The sequence below is a fragment of the Mauremys mutica genome, chromosome 8 (assembly GCF_020497125.1).
Source record: "Mauremys mutica isolate MM-2020 ecotype Southern chromosome 8, ASM2049712v1, whole genome shotgun sequence".
In the NCBI taxonomy this organism is placed as follows: Eukaryota; Metazoa; Chordata; order Testudines; family Geoemydidae; genus Mauremys; species Mauremys mutica.
Window position 1 is genome coordinate 9,110,724 of NC_059079.1, and position 20,315 is coordinate 9,131,038.

Below are 20,315 nucleotides of genomic sequence, written 5' to 3' on the forward strand. Positions count from 1 at the left end.
TGCCAACTTCACCTTGTAAAGTTTCCTCAGAATTATTCCAACAGAATAGAGCTGGGGGGTCCATCCCAACCCCCCCAGACATTGCAGGGGTAAAGGACCATCTCCATGGAGACCCTGAGCCTCTGCATCAGCTATGGCACACTGTGATTCTACCCTCAGTCCCTGGCAGCACATTTGCACTGGAACCATGTTGCCAGGGTCATTCCAGTTGGCAACTCCCCAGAGCAGCGGTTCCCAAACTTGTTTCGCCGCTTGTGCAGGGAAAGCCCCTGGCGGGCCGAGCCTGTTTGTGTACCTGCCGCATCCGCAGGTTTGGCCAATTGCGGCTCCCAGGGGCCGCGATTCGCTGCTCCAGGCCAATGGGAGCTGCTGGAAGCGGTGCGGGCCGAGGGACGTGGCTGCCGCTTCCAGCAGCTCCCCTTGGCCTGGAGCGGTGAACCCCGTGGCCACCGCTTCCAGCAGCTCCCCTTGGCCTGGAGCGGTGAACCACGGCCACTGGGAGCCACGGTCTGCCAAACCTGCGGACGCGGCCGGTAAACAAACCGGCCCGGCCCGCCAGGGGCTTTCCCTACACAAGCGGTGGAACAAGTTTGGGAACTACTGCCCCAGAGCGAAGGAGCCTCTGCTATTTTAACTTTTCTCTTGCTTGTCCCTTGAGTGATGGGGTAATGGGTGCCATCTCCACCACAGCCCTGCCTACTCCTTCACTCCAATCCACACCTACCTGCTCACAATCTACTTCCACCTCATGGATCCCTGAACACATTAATATTTCTCTATGGGATACAGGGGACCAGAAAAATAGGCTTACAGAGGTGGCTGATACTCCCACTTTTCTGTTTGGAGAGGGAGATCTCTGTCCATGGAGGACCCTCCAGCCTGATCTTTAGGGTACACAAATTTCTCTCCAAGTGTCCTACTCCAGCTGAAGCCCATGAAAGCTCTTCTGGTTTTAATGTGAACCGTACTGAGACCTACATGTGTTTTGTAAAATGGTTTTAGTGCAGAAACTAAAGTACATTTGCTGTAATCTCCAACATTGGCCCTATCACAGGGTTCATTCACTCCTCCTTCTGGCTGCTCTTGGGAATCAGCTCTTTCCAGGTCCAATGCCCCTTGTACTGCTCACGGCTCACCCTGCTGCTCGCTCTCCCACAGTCTCTGCAGCTCAGGGTGCTCCCTCTTCATGACTTGACCCTCTGGCCAGGAAACTACATTTGTTTCCTCCCCAGTGGCTGGTAGGGGAAAACCTGGGCCCCCACTCTACTCTGGGCTTCAGCTCACGGACCCTCTACTCAGCAGCCAAGGTCTGTTCCTCTTAGACTTTGCTGCCTTTCCCTGAGCCTCTTCTATACCGTCTGGATCTCTCCCCTTCTCTGGGTTTGTCAGCCTCACAACTACCTCCTCCCTGGGAGTAACTATAGAGTAACTGTGGCTATAGCCCCAAACACACCTCCCTTCTCCTAGGTACAGACAACTTCCCAACACCCCCTTTTTACTTTCCACTCCCTGGCTTTATAGAAGCCCTGTCTGTTCCTGCACAGGTAAGTTTCCCCTAATTAGGGTTTTCCTCTCAACATTGTTTCTCCCAGCTAGTAGCATAATAGGTTAATTGACCCATCAGGCCTCCATTAACCCCTTCAGGGCAAGTGTGCCAGGGACACCCCATCACAGGCCCTCAAGCGACTTCAGTTCTGTGAGTTGGGTGTATACTGAGCAATGGTATACAAATATACTCAAATCCTAATTTTTTAAAATATTATTTTAAAGTACACACAATTTTCTCAAAGAACAAATGTCTGCAACAATCCTAGTGGAAAATCTAGCTTCAAAAGTATGAATTTTTTTAAAGCTGTATCCTTTAACAAAATGTCATACTGAGCACTAGATATATAAATGTATTCAAATCTTAAACATTTTGCAAAAATTTGTAAATTTTTAATAATTTCATTTATTGCATTTTAGATTCAAAAGTTACAAGAACAATTTCAAAGAAAAGACAACTTCAAAAGCATGATACAACCAAAAGACTATACAGGATGAAAGAACAAATGCAAGGAGGATCAAGACCTTACAGTGAGATCAGCTATTAGCTAATTAAACATGTGACTAAAAGACAGCATATTAAACAGAAGCACTATTGGTGATGGGCAATCTGTTAGGCAAACAAATGATAGTAGAATTTTTTTCACATTTTTAGAGAGAAACATTATTGATCTAAATATGATTCACTGTGACATAAAAGAGATTAAATAAATCAATGTCTACTAACTAAAGGACCCTATCAATCTGATGTTTTTTTTAAAAATCTAGTTTCTAGTAGATCACCTCTTACAAAGCCTGATCTGAGTTTTTTAAAAAACCTGCATCAGGTTCCAGTAGTGCAGACCCCTACACCTTTGTAGAGTGTCAATAAATTTTCTGGGCCTAAGAGCCATATCCACAAAGGGACATAGGTGCCCAAGTCCCAGTTTTAGGTACCCCTGAGTATGTCTACACGGAGATAAAAAAACCCATAACTGTCCTGGGTCAGCTGACTCAGGCTCATAGGGCTCCAGCTTCAGTGCTGAAAAATTGCTGTGTAGATGTTTGGGCGCAGGCTGGAGCCGAGCTGTGGGACCCTGCAAGAATGGAGAATCCCAGAGCTAGGCTGCAGCCCAAGCCCGAACATCTACACAGCAATTTTTATTCTCTCCCCCCACCACACACGCACCCAGCTTGAGTCAGCTGACCCAGGCCAGCTGTGGCCATGCCGCAGGGTTTTTATCCTTGTGTGGATGTACCCATAGTGATCCACAAAATGCCCATTTGGCTGCTGCCTAATCCTGAAGGCACTTTAACTCACTTGGCACCTAAATTTTCACTGTAACAGTTCTCTGAGAGCCTATATTGCTGCCTCTGAGAGTACATACTGCTCCCTCACTCTAAGCATCTGGACACCTATCTCATCCCTATGGCCCAGCCTGATCTTCAAACCAGGAGAAGAAAGGCAGAGGGATTGATGCCAGTCTTCCCCACAGGGCCTAATCTAGTATGAATGCTCAAAGGAGAATGCTCTCCCTTATAACCTTTGGCCCAGTGGCTAAGATATTCACTTGAGTTATAGAAGACCCCTGTTTAATTCCCCGCTTTGCATGATGAGGTAGCTTCTTGCCTATCATGCTGGCTTTTGTGGTTCCTATTCTTTGGTGTCTATCTCTCCCCATTCAGTGTATAGGCAGTCTAGGCACTTAATTCAGACTTTGTGATCCCATTGTTGTTCCAGTGATTTTCTAGGCACCTAAAAGTTCCTAAGTGCCTTTGTGGAGCCAGGCAAAAATGTATAGGAGAACAGTGAAACTGACTATACACAAGGGGCAGACAAGTATACGTTTACAAAAATAGATTATTTTCTCTCTAGTCTTTCATTTATAATAAGCTTATATCTTACCTGTAACTACATAATTTTCAGACAGGAATGTAACTTTCTAGTGTTGCAAATGAAATGAAATTCCCAGATTAAGCAGAATTCTCTGGTTTTCCCTCTGATTTTATAAGAAGAAGTCATTGTAAATCTGTCAGCAAGACGTTAGGTGTGGGTGGATGTTTGGATTTCCGGCATATTGCAACACAGTTCTTGGCCACCGGCAAGAAATTCATTGAAATATCACATATGTGTTTTTTAAAAAATTAAATGAAACCTTTAGACTAGTCTCAGGATTGTTAATTCTAGATAATTAATCAACAACTTTTCCCCAGAATAAAACTAAGTGGGGCTATCTGAAAACACTTATTATAAAGATGCCCTGATGTTCCTCATGCCTGGAATAGTGGCTTACAGATGATATGAAGCTGTTCCGGGAGGAGTAAAAGAAATCCTGCATAGTATGCTGAACAATAGGAGTTGGTGTCTAGAGTTCCTGGTATGAATCAGCCCATTGTTCCCTAACCTTAATATTTCTTTCCTGGGCTAGCTTTAACTCTATAGCTTTTATATTAGCTAACTAATCTTACAAGTAAATCCTAATATCTTTTTACATTGCCTATGTTTTTCCATGTACAAACATCTGCCCAATACATCAGATTGCATATCGTTCTGTAATTTGTTAATTTTCTTTTATAATTTTATTTTCTGTTCATAAACTCATCTTTTTCCCAGTCGTCTATGTCACCACCCCCACCCATTGTTGTTGCAATGTTCTTGTAGCTGTGTTGGTCCCAGCACATGAGAGAGACAAGGTGGGTGAGGTAATACCTTTCACTGGAAGTTACCTCATCCATCTCATCTCTTTTCTAAAACAAGGGTCATTTTTCATGTACATAAGGATGTAGATCTGACTCACAAGGCAAGCAAATGTGCAGATTCTAATTTGGGGTGAAAGAGACTATTCCAGTGTATATGATTTACAAGCAAACAATATATAGTTTATAATTTGGGGTGAAACTATGTGGCTCAGATTTCTTGGAGTTCTTTTTAGCTGGGTTAGGAGGGAGAGATTTATACATACGTAAACTATGAGAGATTCTTGCCTAGGTGATTAACAATACCCTCATTTAGCCATTTTAGTTTCTGTTCATGGGGAGGGGAATGCCCAACCTTGGCTGATTTGTGGGTCCTTAGACAAAGTGTCTCACATGATGTGAACCATTTTCTTATTGTCTTTATAGGTGGAGCCTATTTTGGGATAAAGAGAAGTGGATAGCTTTTCTATTTTTGTTTGTTTGTTTTGTGGGCCAGAAGGAATTATTAGTTATTAATCATTCAAGCCATATCTATTCCAAATATCCCTTGCACACCCCTAACAATATACCTTTTTCCCTAGTGTAGACTTGTCCTTTGGTGTTAGGCATCATACTCCTATTGAAATTCAATGGAAATCGGATCCCAGTTGGCTCCTTTGAAACGCCCTCCACAGGACTGTGAGTTAAAACCAAAATTCTTACATCCTCCTCTGTAAACAATGATTGTAAAGTCAGAACTTAACTGACTGTGTTGATGGTGCATTGGGGAACTAAAATCCACCTTACTCTTCTATAGCAGCATGTGCTGTTTCATGGAGCAAAAAATTTAGTCATTAATGTAATCAGATATGAATCAACGACACCTAGAAAGATACAATTAAGAAAGTAGCTGCCATTTCCAAATAAACAAGCACTTTTATGATCCCAACTGCACGTTAACGGATATATATTTTTATTAAACAGAACCATTATACTGTATTGTACCAAAAACTTCCATCCTCATCATTGCAAAAACAAAAGATGTTAAACACATTTTGCTTATTTATAGACATTTCCATAGTGCTCATCACAATAGTTCAGTACTATAAATGCCACAAAGGTAAAACTGTGATCTGTAATTGTAAAAGGCCAGTGGTCCTCAAGCTGTCTATGGTCTTAGAGAACTTCCCTAGTTCCAGGCAGAGAGCAATAGCTCCTTTATGAACCAGGACTGAAAAATCTATAAGGAGATGATTCCTGTAGTGACAGGGTCAAATCACTAACCAAAAAAAAAAAAAAAAAGGTGAGTGTCTTCCTCTTGGACTCTACTCACAATCTAGAGAGCTGAAGAAAAGCACAAACAACCTTTTATATTGTAGACTTTGCCAGCCTATCCCTCTACATGTCATAATGCATCTGAAGGTGTGAACTGATGCTGAGAAAAATAAAATAACATAACTTCCCAACCCTTGTATCTCAGAAGCAACATTGTGATCAGTGCCCTGTACACTCCACAGAACATTGGGACTGTATTCTGCAGCAAAACACCCTATATTTCATGGCAATCCCTACATTCCTCAGCTACTTTAAAAGTACTCTATTGCCATGAAACACCCTTAATTCCCAGCTTTGCCACCCTCACACAAAAACACACATTTATGGTTCGTAGTTGAAAACACTCATTGATGAAAAATTCATCAATGATTATATTCAAGGATTTCTGTTTTCCCACTACGGTCTTCAGATAGCTGGGTCCACTCTCTGGCTCTTGGCTCCTGCAATGTTGTCTAAGCAGCCCAGCTCAGAACCTCCTTCTCCCCATGCAGTCCAAGAAGGAGATGGGGAAGCTTGTATCAAGCTTCAGAAGCTCATCTCTCCAGCAACCCAGGCCTTGGCTGCTGCGCTATTTTCTATGCATCCCATCGTGCTAGCCTATGTTTCTGGATTCCTCCCACTCCCACTGCATGGTTGCAGACTAAACTCCAGTTCTGGTTTCCTGACCACCCACTGCCTGGCTCCATGGAACAACATAGGGAACATGCACTGTATTCCAATTAACTGTCCTTTGTGGGGAAAGCTAGAGAGGAAGATGCAGGCAGCTCCTGGTATGGCCAGGAGACAGAAAGCAAATGTCAGGAGCCTGGGGTAAGCAAAAAAAGCTGAATTACGTAGCTTCTTCAAAAAATGTGGAGTTCCACAGCTGCAGAATCATGGAGTCTGTGGGGCCTTGAATGCAATGAATGGGGCAGTGAACGCCTTTGAAGACTATTGTTTCAGGCTCTCTGCAGACTCAGACAAGCATCTCTGCTCAATCTGGATTTTTAAAATTCTCTCCACAGTCACGAGAGAGAAAAAAAATTAAAATTAAAAAAATTAAACCTGAGATTCTGGAGGGGCAACGGGTGAATTCTGCAACATTCTGCAGCTGCAGAATACCCAGGGCCCTAATTATGATGGGCTACACCAGCCTAGATGTCAATCACTAATGCGGACACTGTCACAGAGGTATCAAAAGTGCTAATTTAATCTCAAACACAGGTCCTGTTAACTCTTAACCACAAGTCTACAGTATCAAAGTTTACAAGATCTTCATTATATTCTGCCACCTTTCTCTTCTGAGAGTCTAGACAATTTTCCCTTAGAAATTTTCCAGATCAGGCACCTTATCAAAGAGGAATTCTATCTTTTTTCTTTCATGATGTAGTTAAATCATCCATGTTTTAGCTGTGGTAGATCAATTGTCTTCTGCACTCAGCCATTTGTGAGTTCTTTGCTTCATCTAGTCATTCATCAATTGCATCTCCCTTTTTCTCCATAATTGAAATCTGGCCTACAAGTTCATACATGCTCCTTTGTCTATTGTAGCCCACCAGTTCCAGCATATTTCCTGGATCATTTGCTGTGATGAAAAATCAGAAACAGAAGTATGTTCTGTCATATAACATTGTGAAGAAATATGAATTTAGAAATCTTTGGAGCCACCTCAGTAAAAACAGGATTTTAATGGGATAAAAATTAGGAATTTTGAAGCTGGTTTCCATTGCAACCTTAACTCTGCTCCCCTATGCAGGGTCGGTTCCAGGCCCCAGCACGCCAAGCGCGTGCTTGGGGCGGCATGCCACGGGGGGGCGCTCTGCCGGTCGCCGGGAGGGCGGCGGGCGGCTCCGGTGGACCTCCCGCAGGCGTGCCTGCGGAGGGTTCGGTGGAGCCGCGGGACCAGCGGACCCTCCGCAGGCACGCCTGCGGGAGGTCCACTGGAGCTGCGGGACCCGCAGAGCGCCCCCCGCAGCATGCCACCGTGCTTGGGGCGGCGAAATGTCTAGAGCCGCCCCTGCCCCTATGAATATGTTGGAATGGAACCACACTTTCTCAGCATTATTCCTTCAGTAATACTGTGTAAATATGTTGGACTGTGCACTGTTTTATGTTTGTTACTCTTTTTCAGCAATGTTGAAATGCTGACATGTAGAATTTAGCATTATTCAAGTGATTTGATCATATGATAGAAGACCCTGTTGTAATGCACACACACAGACAAAATTAAGATTGTTGTGGGAAACTTGACTTTAAATTCTCTAACTTTTATGCAATTAAAATTTCAACCTTAATGTTATGTCAAAATAGGATTTTGTAACTATTCAAAATTTATAATATAATTAAGCATCTAACCATAACTAGGAGTGCATTTCTGAGCAACTATAGTATGTCTTGGTGGTGTTAACAAGGTAAGGCCAAAGGCCAAGTGACTTCGAGCACCTGAGATATGCAATGATCTTCCCGAAGTGCACTAACATAAGCTGGTGTGTCAATAGGAAAAACAATTTGAATCTGTGCATTTACTGCTCACTAGAGAGATAGATATTACATCATTAACAGCCAATCAGAAAGGTCTAGCTGTAAACAAATTTCTCATTAATGCATTAATCTAAATAATCTAGCTAAGTAATACTAACCAAGGTATGATGCATAATGAAGGAAAAACCGTTATCACGGGGGGAAATGGCCACACATGAGCTCCAGTTTGAGAAATAGCATCAGTAGACTGTTTCAGAAAAATTGCTGCAAACAAACTGCCTGAATACACTTGAACCTGAAGAAAAAAATATAGTGACCTATCACGATCCAACTCTCTCAGCATCTCATGCCCAGAAGCACCTGCCATGTTGGCTGCAACTAATGGTTAAAGTAGATTAAACCAGGAGGGAGGAGGAGCTCTCATTGCACCAGCCAAGGAAAAGTGGGAGCTGTGAAAAAATGCTGTTCATCCAGACAAGGGAGGGATTGGGGAGCTCCCCTCTGCTCTAACCTCTAATTGCAACATAAACCCACTGCATGTACCAAAGAGAACAAACTGCGTTTAAGAGACTTACTAGGATCTCTTAATGTCAGAATTGCTTAAAGGAAGAGGTAACTGTGCTTCTGGGTGGGGACTGAACCTGTGACTTCTGGGCTTAAAATATGAGCATCTATTGCCTGAGCTAAAAGATCTGTTCCTGTTAGCCAAGGCTGTAGGAAGCTCATCAACCTCTACCAGTGGCCCAGCCATAACCAGTGCGGGATAGACCACCACATTGTATGGTGAATTACGAAGACCGCCTTGACTAGGGTGAAATAAAATGGGGATCATTGAACTAGAGGCAGGGCCGTCCTTAGGCATACGCAGCATACGTAGGACACCGGAAAATTTGGGGCACCATTCTCCTCGCTGGAATCCTCTCTTCCCTGTCCCCTCCCTCACTTGCTCCTTAGCCAGCAGGCTGAGGGCTCCAGCCTCTGGCTCTGCTGCCCCAGCCCCAGGGAGTCCAGAGCGGCGCGGCTGGTCACTGGCTGTGCGGTGGCCTGGCCCACTGCTGCCCAGAACGGAGTCTCTCCCTGGACCTTGCCTGCCCATGCCACTTGGTCTCTGGCAGGGGCTGGGCCAAGGCCAGAACAGGAAGATCAAAACTTCCATGCGAGTCAGCGGGGGGGGAGCCAGGCTGAACGAGAGAGGGAGGGAGGACTTAAGGTGCCAATGCGCTCACTGTCTCTCAAACTTCCCTAACACACACACACATACACACTGTCTCTCTCACCCATAGACTGGCTCTCACAGCCACATACACTCTACTTCTCATGAGTCACAGTCACACACACTCACACACAGGCTCTCTCACACACACATACACACACACACTCCATCGTGCACACACATACACATTTGTATTATTATTGTTGTTATTACTGCTTGGTACTTCCTGTCAAAATGATCGCGGTGAGCCAGGAGTGGCGAGGAGCTGCAGGAGGGCTGTGGGCTCTGGCAAGATGCAGCCCCCATGTGACAGCGCGAAGCCTGCCACATGAGCCACTGCCACAGCGTCTACTGCGTACGAAGCTCGGTGTGTGTCAGCAATGGGGGGATTCTGGGAATCCACAGGCGGCGGTGGTGGCTGTGCCCCCTTGACACACTGGGGTCAGCAGCACTGGGTGAGGACTGCCTTCAGTGGAGCATAGGGGCACCAGTTTAACAATACTGCGTAGGGCCCCATAAATCCTAAGGACGGCCCTAACTAGAGGATAGATAATATAGATGCTTGGGTGGAGTGAATGCATCTGGAATAAGCACAAGATAAACTGAACAGAACTTTCAAAAAAATTTTAGAGGAACTCATAAAAGACTGAAGCAACCAACTTGGCGGTGAGTGGTGGTGACTTTCAATCTGGACACCAAAGATGATCCTCTTTATATAGAAGGGTGTTATAAAATTCCTGTGAAAAACAGAAGGATTGCCATTACATTCAGGGGCCAATGTTACAGTTTGAAAAGTGCAAGCAAGAATGGATCCCCAAAGTACCCAGAATGGGGAAAATAAGCACTGAGTTTCATAAGAAAATAAGAACGGCCACAGTGGGTCGGACCAAAAGTCCATCTAGCCCAGTATCCTGGCTTCCAACAGTGGCCAGTGCCAGGTTCTCCAAAGGGAATGAACAAAACACAAGTAGTGTAACAATGTAACTCAGGACAGACCAGGGCCACCCAGAGGATTCCGGGGGCCTGGGGTCTTTGGCGGCGGGGAGCCCCCGCTTCGGCGGTAATCCGCCCTGGAGCGGAAGGACCCCCCACCGGCGAAGACCAGGAGCAGAAGCAGCTCCGGGGTCCCAGGCCCCGCGAGAGTTTTCTGGGGCCCCCGGAGTGAGTGAACAACCCCGCTCCAGGGCCCCCGGAGCGAGTGAACAACCCCACTCCAGGGGCCCCGAAAAACTCTCGGGGGGCCCCTATGGGGCCCGCGGCAAATTGCCTCTCTTGCCCCCCCCCCCCCCGAGTGGCCCTGGGACAGACTGGCTCAAAATCATTTCAATTTCTTTGTGTGGCTGTGAGGACTGAGCTTTTAAGCTGTCCCTAATTAAGTACTGTTTGGTTTCAGCAGTATGCTAAGAGAGTTTTTCAGCTTGTCCTCCGTACATAGTGCACATTAAGTACTTATTTAACTTATATATATATGAATATTTATTGAAAAGAGACTATATATGAAGTCTATGTGTAAATATGAACATGGCCAACCCATTCTAATATGCCATTATAGGCTCATGCACATCTATAGCTCACCAGAAGTGTAGAATATAGGTCAAAATCCTTAGCAGATAAATGCCTAATCCAAGATAAACATTCGTAAATCCAAAAATGAGATTAGGACTTTACCTTCAATATCCAATAAACTGTGTGAAAAAGCAACTGAATGACTCTTACTGACTCAGTAAAATATCTGTGCAGCATTTTGAAAATAGAGGGGAAAATAGTTATATGAAAAACAGAGATAAAGTATTACTACTAGAAATCGGGCCAATCAGCACCCAGGAGCTGGATCCAGACTTTCCCAGTGTTCAATGGGTCTTGGATGTGCTGTTCCTAATTGCACAAATTTCTAAATGCTGCTTTTCCATTGGGATATTGTATATAATACAAATATTGAATATTTGCCTCAGAACGCTGAAGGACTGCTAAATGCTGGGTCCTCTAGATTTAAGACAAAACTATGAGAAAATTACCTACTTTGTGAAATAAGTGTTTTATTTATCTTCTTATCACTCCTACTATTCTGAATCCGAGTAAACCAGCAGGACCCCTTAGGAATAAATCACTCAATGGGATCCACTCAGTTTATATTTCCTTGCTCTTGCTGACATCTGATAGTGGGCCAAATTATTATTAAATATTTGTATGGTGCTTTACAAAAATAAAAACACATAATGATAACTAAAACCAGCTATATGATAGCCAACCATTCTTATGGTCAGAGTTGGACAAAAAATGTGGGGAGGAAAATTGTGACATTTTGCCCCCCTTTTTTGTTGAAATTTGAAATTAGAATTTTAGACAAAAATGTTCATGGCACATTGAAAAATTTGGACCAGCCCTAATCATGATACAAGTCCACCAACTAAAAAATGAGCTGCTGTCATGAAATCAAATGCTACATGCAGATAACATTTAGATGATTTTTCTTTGGTAACAACAAATCTAAAACCAATCTTACCTTTAGATTTCATGTTTGTTTTAAATCTTTCCAGACCCAACAAATAGGTAAAATGCCATAAAAGAAAACCTCTGTGAGTAAAACTACACATAATTCCGAGTTCCACTAGTATAATAGACCACTTGAATTTCACACTCATAGTTCCTCTCTTTGTCCATTGGCTTCTGTGGGAGTTTGACTGTACTAAGAATTAAAGTTCACTACTGAAGTCCTCAAAATATTTGATGTGTGTATAGTTTATAGCTCACAGTTGCAAAGACAAGAATTGTTATGAGCTGCCAAACTTGCCTTAAACTTGTAGAATATTCTCTCTTTTTTGCTTAAAACACAGCCAAATAGGTTTTTTTAGATTACATTTCCTATTCACACTATAATTGTGTGGTATGCATAAATGACATCATGATTTGGGGTATATTTTTAATATATAATTTGTTCATTGTGCTCTAATAGCACCATGAAATTTCAAACTCACTATCTAATCTTCCTGCTCTATCAGATGATGGTATCAGCAAAAATTCATACTTTACTATAAGGTTTCAACTGTGAGACAGGTAAGTTATTGGTAGTAAATCACACTGTTTTCATTCAGTCCAGATTTCTGATATCATATAGATGTTATTGTTCGATTGTTCAGCTTAGACAAAGAAATGGGGCAGACTGTGGGAGGAGTAACGCAAATTAAATGCTCAGGTAGAGACGAACGTATATAGACAAAGAAACACAGGTGCGTTTCGAATTCAGGTGCACAATGATCACCCAAATCCTTTGCTACTGAATTTGGACTTCATAGCATTTTCATTACCATTCAATACAGGACTTGTTTTCTGAAGGAGGAATGTAAGTTTTCACTCTATTTCTCATTTAAGAAGATATTTGTGTTGTTGCTGTTTTTTGTTATATAAAGAAGATACAAAGTCAGATTATAAGATTATGAGAGTAAATAAATCTTAAATAGTGAATTTCCAAACTGTTCACTAATAGTATTTAGTCAGAAAAAATATATTAGTTAAAATTTGCATTTCTGTAATTGAACATTTATATTAGCATTTTTCTTTTCTATAATGTTAACATAATTTTGAGAAGAACTTGTTTTAGATAGTAAAGAATAATCTTCTAAGATTTTCAGTATGATATGTAATAAATTTAGTATGTAATACCATACAGATTTTAAATGATATGATCAACTGAATGCATTTCTCTGTAGAATGCTCCTTGGTTGTATGACACTGTCAACCTTTTATAAATTATTGACAGAAATAGTTTGCTGCGAACAGAATCAGTAAGAATTGTAAAGGACTAAACATAGTTTTGAGGTATTATGTGGTTTTTTTAATGATTTTCAAGAGACCTTACAAATCCAGGGAAAACAATTAAATGTTGAACAATGCAAACTCAATATACTATCAATAAAAACACTAAACGTGAGAGGACTTGAATGTAAACTGATTTTAGAAAAGCTGTTGTCTAATAGGGTGATCCCTAATCATGTAATGGATTTGTGTCCTTCTTGTGGCTGTTATTTGAGGTTAGATTTCTCAATTTTTAAAAATATCAATCTCCCTTCAAAAGAAAGTTATAGAGGCTAAAGGTTGGGAAGGATTTCCATAATTCTGGCTGCCAAAATGCACAGAAAAAAAAATCAATGCATCCACAAGCATGGCCAAACAACTTCAGATCAGAAAGAAATATTTTAGTATGAATTCTCCGTATAGTTGTATAAGGTAGTTATAACATAAAATATTGAAGTATATTGAAAAGGTCAAACTCACTACCACAAAACAAAAATATGCCTTAACTTGGGCTAAATTCTGCCCTGATAATCACACTTCATATATCCACAGGTTAGAATAATTTATGCATTACTGGGGATGCCACCCTGAACTATTCTTCCATTTTCTACAGAAAGTGTATCACAATTTCTCTGTTTGTGATGTCAAATCTCTAAAACAGGGAGGATTTTGACTGAACTAACAGACAGATTTAGCCAAACAAATAAACTGTTTCTATGCTAACATCTGAAATAGATGGATCTTGATCCAATCTTCAGTAGTGAGTATAATTCAGTGCCAACGTGATGTGGAATCGTGCATGTGTTCTAGCCTGCATGTATGCATAGTATATAGGGAACAATCTGGCTCTGATAACCCCTCCTACAACTACATTAATACACAAAGAACTGTGAAAATCAAAGAGCGTAATCAAGTGTATATTCCACCACCCTTATCACATGAAGAGATCAAACTACTATTTGCAGGTTACATGTGTAGATCGTCAAAAAGGTTGAGAAGCTAGGGCATTAAACACTCCTCACTTTGTCGTGGAAAGCATACTACAGCTCTACCCCGATATAACATGAATTTGGATATAATGCAGTAAAGCAGCGCTCCAGAGGGGCAGTGCTGCGCACTCCGGCTGATCAAAGCAAGTTCAATATAACGAGATTTCACCTATAATGCAGTAAGATTTTTTGGCTCCTGAGGACAGTGTAGAGGTGTATGTATGCCACATCATAAACTTTTAACTTTATGGAGACATTCTGTTTTAATATGAAGACTGGCAGGGGTTTTGTTGTTCTTTAATCAGGCTCCTTATGAACAAGTTACTAAACATGTACATCTTACTACACTTACTGCATTTGTGTACTGTGTATGCCATGTATAATGTCATTTCTGTCTGTTGAAATTGTAAGCCAAATTCAGCCTTGTTATAAGAACTGTTTTCAGTGGTGGTGTATCCTCTTAAATATGTGTTGAATTTACTCAGATGGTAAGGATAAAAATGACTGCATGAAAAATATAAGGCAAAGCTTACATTTAAGGGAAAGCTTCCCACAATGTACTATTTGTAGCATTAGATCATACATTTCAAGCAATGCTCAACCTTTCCTTGAGCATTGCTTGAAAACTGGCTTTTTAACCTACTCAAATGCTTCTTAGTAGATCCTTACAGCACATTAGGCACTAAATAAGGGACCTCTCTTCAAATACAGGTCAGAGAGAGAAAATATGATCCTATGCAGGGTATGGTTTTGTTGGTTTTTGTTTAGAAATTTTAAGGTACTTAGCACAGAATAGAAATACAATAGACACTCTGACTGTGGAGTATTGTAACATGGTGATCTGCCCTCTCAAGAGCCAATGGGCCTGGGACTTACCAGACTATTGTTGGGAATAGGGTCAGGTGATTCCTATAAAAGGCTGAGTGAGCTCAGTTGGAAGGGATGGTGGGAAGCAGCCTCCTGTGGCAAGCGGTAGAGCAAGGGGAAAGGCCTCTGGGTCCCCTGCAACCTGGTTTGATTAGGATAGGAAAATAGCATTGTGTTAGAAGAATAAAACTGTGCCTTGAAGACAGGGCTTGAACAGACTTTCAAGTGTGGTGTCCGCTCTTCTTTCGCTATGGAGGGAGGCCAGTAGCTTATGCACATGCTACAAACTCAGTGGACCCTGACCAATGTCTGCATGTGTACATTTACCTGTTTTCAGTGCTAACGACTCTCCTGAATCAAGGGCAGTTACTCAACATTGATGTCCATTGGGGAAAATTCTCTTCAGCTGCTGTTCTGCCCTGACTCCACCTTCCCTGTTAACTGGCCACCTTGCTCATATGAAATAAAACTATCATGATATATTATATATATATCTGCCACAACTCTGAGAAATCATCCCCAGGGAGTCCTCCTGGTAAACATTTTCTCAGCATTTCCGCCTCCCCCCTTCAGGAGGGGCCCACACCTGACTCCAGGGTTTTGTTTTCTCCTCTTCCCTCAACTGACTGTTGGCTTGGAGGCGATTCCCTCACACACACTCATGCAAAGCACCAGGAGCGGCTAGGAAACCAGCGCTATGCTGGAGGGGTGGGAAGGGGAGCGCGTTGCCCTTGGGAAGGCCGCACTGTGAGCAGAGCTGATTGGTGGGCGGGGAGGGGAGAGTTCCCGGGTCACGCTCCCCCTCCCCCCCCGTGACACCCAGAGACTGGGCTCTCTCCGCCCCTCCCCAGGCAGGCGCTGGAACCTCGCGCTGCGGCGGGGCCGCGCTCATTCGCCCTCCCCGGGTCCACGTGCTCTCGGCGAACGTTCTCCGGCGTTCCACGCTCCCCCGCCGAACGCCCCCCGCGCTGCGCGTGACGCCTCGCGGCTCCGGAGCCTCGCGTCGCTGCCGGCCGCCGAGCCACGTGCGCCCTTGGGCCGCTCTGTCGCCTTCGAGAGCCACCCCCGACCCTGCCTCCCGCCCGTTCACCGCCACCTCCCAAAAATGCGTCTTAAAACCCAGGTAACGCCCCTCCCCCTCCGGCTCTACGGGCGGCCCGTGGCGCGAGCACCCCCCAACCCAGTCCGCGCTGGGTGGGGAGGAAGGGGGGCATCTGTATTGATCGACTAGCGCCCTCCCAGGCAGATACTGGGGTGGGAGGATTTAAAATAAATGTATTTATTTGGGGGGGGGAGAATATATGGTTTGAAAGCCTGTGCAGATGGAACCTCCTCCCCCCCAGCCCCCTTCTTCACCCACCCCCACCTTCCAGCTGGCCTCCCACCTCTGCAGGAATCCCTCTTGTGACTTTAAAAAATAGTTTCTTCATGAAACTCCCCCCTCTCCTGGCCTTCATGCCCCTTTCTGGAAGAGGCAGGACAAAGGGAGGGGAAGGGAAGCGAGCAGAAGGGCTACAACAGGTGCTCTCCTCTTATGCCTGCAGAGACTTGTTTGCCAGATCACTGATGAGCTTAAAAAAAAGTAAAGGGAACATTTAATTTCACTGATGGAGCCTCTGTGTTACTTCTTTTTTCTTGCCCCACCATGTTTTGTAATAGCCCGCTTGTTCCAAGAATGTATGTGGAAGAGAATTGTGCTGATGTGACAGGATGGTGATCTCAGCCACCAGACCCAGCCATTACCCCTTTTCCATCACTCAGGAATATCAGTTCAACCTGTTTATTAATTTAGACTCCGATCTTATAAACTCTTACACAGGAATAATTCCTGTGTGCTAAAGTTCTTCAAGTTAAGCCCATTCATGCTTGTTTGGAGGATTCAGATTTGTCTCCAGTCCTCTCTGTTGTTAAGTCTGAAAGGTTATTTTCAATGGGAAGATTTTTCTTGTAACTTTGCGTTTAAGTTTAAGGGGGACAAGGTGAATAAGGTAATACCTTTTATTGCACCAACTTCTGTTGATGAAAGAGACAAACTTTTGAGTTTCACAGAGCTTTTCTTCAGGTTTGGGTTCCACCCCAGCCAGGATCTGGGCACACCACCATTCACTTACTGACTATGGAAACTTTGAGTAGAACTACACATGATGGCAGAATTCATGTCTGATATCTTACCAGGGAGCACACATTTCTTATTCCAGGGTTTGTTCATTAAGTTGGTCAGTCCTTAACCACAGCTCCTGCTGATTTCATGGGAGTTCAGTTCTTTTGTATATTTTACTCTGAGGCTTTATTAAGGGTTCTGCTTTATCTTTCTATATTATATGGAAGACCACATAATGTTTCAGACAGGGGTTCTCAAACTGTGGATCAGGATCCCCAAGTGGGTCGCAACCCCATTTTAATGGGGCTGCCAAGGCTGGTGTTAGTCTTGCTGGGGCCAGGAGCTGAAACCTGAGCCCCCCAACCCAGGGCGAAGGTTACATGCCTCCCACCCAGGGCAGAAGCACTTGGGCTTCAGCTTTGCCCCCCTCCCTCAGAAGGGGGTCATGGCGCAATGAAGTTTGAGAACCACTGATTTATTCCATACTGGCTGTTCAATTTTGGGCCAAAATGTAGCCCTTTTTAAAAAAAAAAAAAAAAAAAAAAGAGGCCAGGGAGAGCAGCTTACAATGTTATTTTTGTAAAATTAAAAATGGTTTCCTTCCATTTTTTAATATTTATGGTTGGTTTCCTTGCATTGTGGGAATCTTGAGTACAAGAGCACTGTGCTAGTAAATGAGAAGCAGAAGGTGCAACAGACTCAAAGCAAAAATGAAATCGACAGTCTGCTTTTACTGTACAAGCTGAGTGAAATGCAGAACAATGAAGTAAGCCTAAATGGTGAAAAGTAAATTAGATTTTTAAATTAAGTCATGTTTGAAGATGTTAGAAAGTTATCACATTTATTTCATTGTTCATACTCTGAGGTGTTTTAGGAACAGGTAAGGAAAGATAAATCATACCAAAATAATTTGTGACACTTAAAAAAATCCGTTATATTGTGAAGCTTATTTGCTATGCAGAGGAAAAGCCCTTTGCGCAGCAACAAGCATTTATTCCATGTGCTGTGTAGAAAAAAATTGCCTAAATGCAAAATGAATATCTGGCTTTGGTAGTGGGGAGGTCTTTCCATTCATGAGGGGGTATGAATGCTCCCCTGGATGGTGGTGGTTTGGGTATTTTACACTAGTCACCAGCCCCAGATTTGGTGTTGGTAGCAAGGGACTGAGCTTATGTACATACATTTTTTTTTTTTTACATTTCAAGGGTTCTTGGGGGTTCAGTTAACATTTTTTTAACCAAATGCTAGAAAGTAATAAACTTATACAATTTTCTAAGTGCTGGAAGAGCAATATCTCAGATTTAGAAGCTAGAACCGAAGTAAGTAGAATTTCAAGTAAAACCTATGGCTACAGGGCTGGTTTAAACAGTATGAGCTTCGTGGGAGCCTGGATGGGGAGGAAGAAGGTAAGATATGCCTGCTCCAAACAATCTGCCTAATTGGTTTGTAAACCTGGGGGGCGGAGGGGTATCACCAATTTGATGTCTTTGCAAAGGAGCCAAAAAATGCTGCTACTGGCTCTGGGACCTCTCTTACTTTGTGGTGGTGAAATACAGAGAACAACCATTGTTTGGGGCTGATAAGGAATTCAAGCTTGGAGATGGAAGAGCTGTGGCTGATTGTCTCCTGGCTGTCCTGGGAGACCTGATCAGATGGAGTTGATAGCACTCTTGATCTATGTCTGTCAATTCTTTGTTTTGGGGGAGATAACTCACTTGTGTATCCTTCATGAGAAATAAATGCAAAAGGACTGTGGAAGTGAAATAACTCCAAAACAACAAAATGGCAGCTCCAATCCTATTTCTTACGACCTTTGTGAAGGGTAACTGGCTTCAAAGCCTGATTCTCCCACTCCTCGCAGGAAGGGCCTGAGTGTGAACTCTGCAGCCTCCTGAAACCTGTGACATAATCACTGTTGCTCTTGCTAGCTCAGGGGTCAAGTTGTGCTGGTATGTGGCAGCATACTGAACCAAAACTTCTCTGGTCTACTAATTTACTATTGAATCCCGTGGCACCTTATAGACTAACAGACGTTTTGCAGCATGAGCTTTCGTGGGTGAATACCCACTTCTTCGGATGCAAGTGGTCCACTTGCATCCGAAGAAGTGGGTATTCACCCACGAAAGCTCATGCTGCAAAACGTCTGTTAGTCTATAAGGTGCCACGGGATTCTTTGCTGCTTCTACAGAACCAGACTAACACGGCTACCCCTCTGATAATTTACTATTGTAGTTTTAAAAGTTAAGTGTCTGGCCCTTGTGGTTGCAGAGCTGACTTTCCAAATGAAGACTAGTACTAAATCTGCATCTAGATAGAAGCAATAGATGTGAGACATAGCAGCTTTCCCCATTTTGCTTAATGGGGTGCTGGTGCTAAAATCTGAAGATAAAATGTTGAAATTTAAGTTAACTGTTTCACTGCTGATCATTTTGAAAGTAGTATCCAGATATTGTGTGTGGAGCTTTCCCTTCTCTCCCACTCTGACTTCTGGGGCTATTACAGCTGGCAGTCAAAGGAGGGGGAAATAGCTCTTCATGTGCCCCCCCCCCCCCCCGCGTAGAATAAAGTCCATGGTGTATTTTTCTAAATAATTTTAGATTGTTTCTGCTATTTATTTTTTTTCTATTTGAGTTTCCATCAGTATTAATTGTTATACTGTACAAACAATTGGCATGGCAACAGTTTTGAAGAGCAGCAAAGGTATTTCGAATGTGAATGTATCCATGTGGAAATGTGGATGGAGCAGTAAAACTCTCATGTTCACAGTTGAAGTCCTGTTAGTTGTGCTGCCTTTCAGTCTTAGGGGAAGTACGTTCCCAACAGTAAACCTGTGTGAAACATTGCTTTCTAAGCTGCCTTAGCTACCTGGATACTGGTAAAACATCTTGCAGAATTCAGTATCATTGATAGATGCTGATATCTTTACATCTCATCAATAGTAAATATGGACCCATTCAGTATGTGTTAACGGTATTATAATTATATACATCATAATAAAGTAATCCTGTTCAGCACAGAAGGATGGCTGTATAAAAGAACTAGTCAGAAGAAGGCATAATTTGTCATGTTATCTCATAAAGTTAAATTTACGTGCAATTCTCTTTGGTTCTGCCATATCTAATGATTTTGCAATGGAAAAACCCCATGTTTAACACAAAACAAACAAACCTGAGGATTTAACCAGCAAGCTAGAAAATGATGATTCAAAACTAATAGTGACCAAAGAACTTCCTGATTGTTTACAATTAGCCTGTGTGCTTTATAGAACTGATCCAGAATTATTTTTCTTAGAAAGTACTGTGTGTATGCTAGTGTTTTTTTTAAAATAGCTCTAGCTGATTTTTCTTACATCTCAACT

At 42.9% G+C, this 20,315-nt stretch overlaps 1 protein-coding gene and 1 long non-coding RNA gene across 11 annotated transcripts in view; one reads left to right on the top strand and one right to left on the bottom strand.

Moving 5' to 3' along the window:
• The window catches only part of ELAVL4 (ELAV like RNA binding protein 4), a 130,103-nt gene that overhangs the window by 10,194 nt on the left and 99,594 nt on the right, over nucleotides 1-20,315 (top strand). For 4 of the 9 annotated variants that reach the window (XM_045028078.1, XM_045028080.1, XM_045028083.1 and 1 more), the window contains 2 exons: nucleotides 1,966-2,076; nucleotides 4,808-4,899. Coding sequence is in view for 1 of the 9 variants with exons in the window: in XM_045028076.1 (XP_044884011.1) it covers nucleotides 15,962-15,979 (18 nt within the window). In the remaining 8 variants the exon portion in view is untranslated. Of the gene's footprint in view, nucleotides 1-1,965; nucleotides 2,077-4,802; nucleotides 4,900-15,664; nucleotides 15,980-20,315 lie in introns of those variants that run through there. The other 5 variants (XM_045028077.1, XM_045028085.1, XM_045028081.1 and 2 more) reach the window with 3 other exon arrangements.
• Nucleotides 5,340-15,902, bottom strand: LOC123376226. 2 transcript variants are annotated; one of them, XR_006581719.1, is made up of 5 exons: nucleotides 15,722-15,902; nucleotides 14,866-14,998; nucleotides 9,869-9,945; nucleotides 8,154-8,290; nucleotides 5,340-7,099 (listed from the first exon to the last, which is right to left on the bottom strand). It is a non-coding gene; the product is annotated as an uncharacterized LOC123376226 (long non-coding RNA). The 2 variants fall into 2 exon arrangements; XR_006581718.1 differs by lacking the exon at nucleotides 15,722-15,902 and adding an exon at nucleotides 15,184-15,648.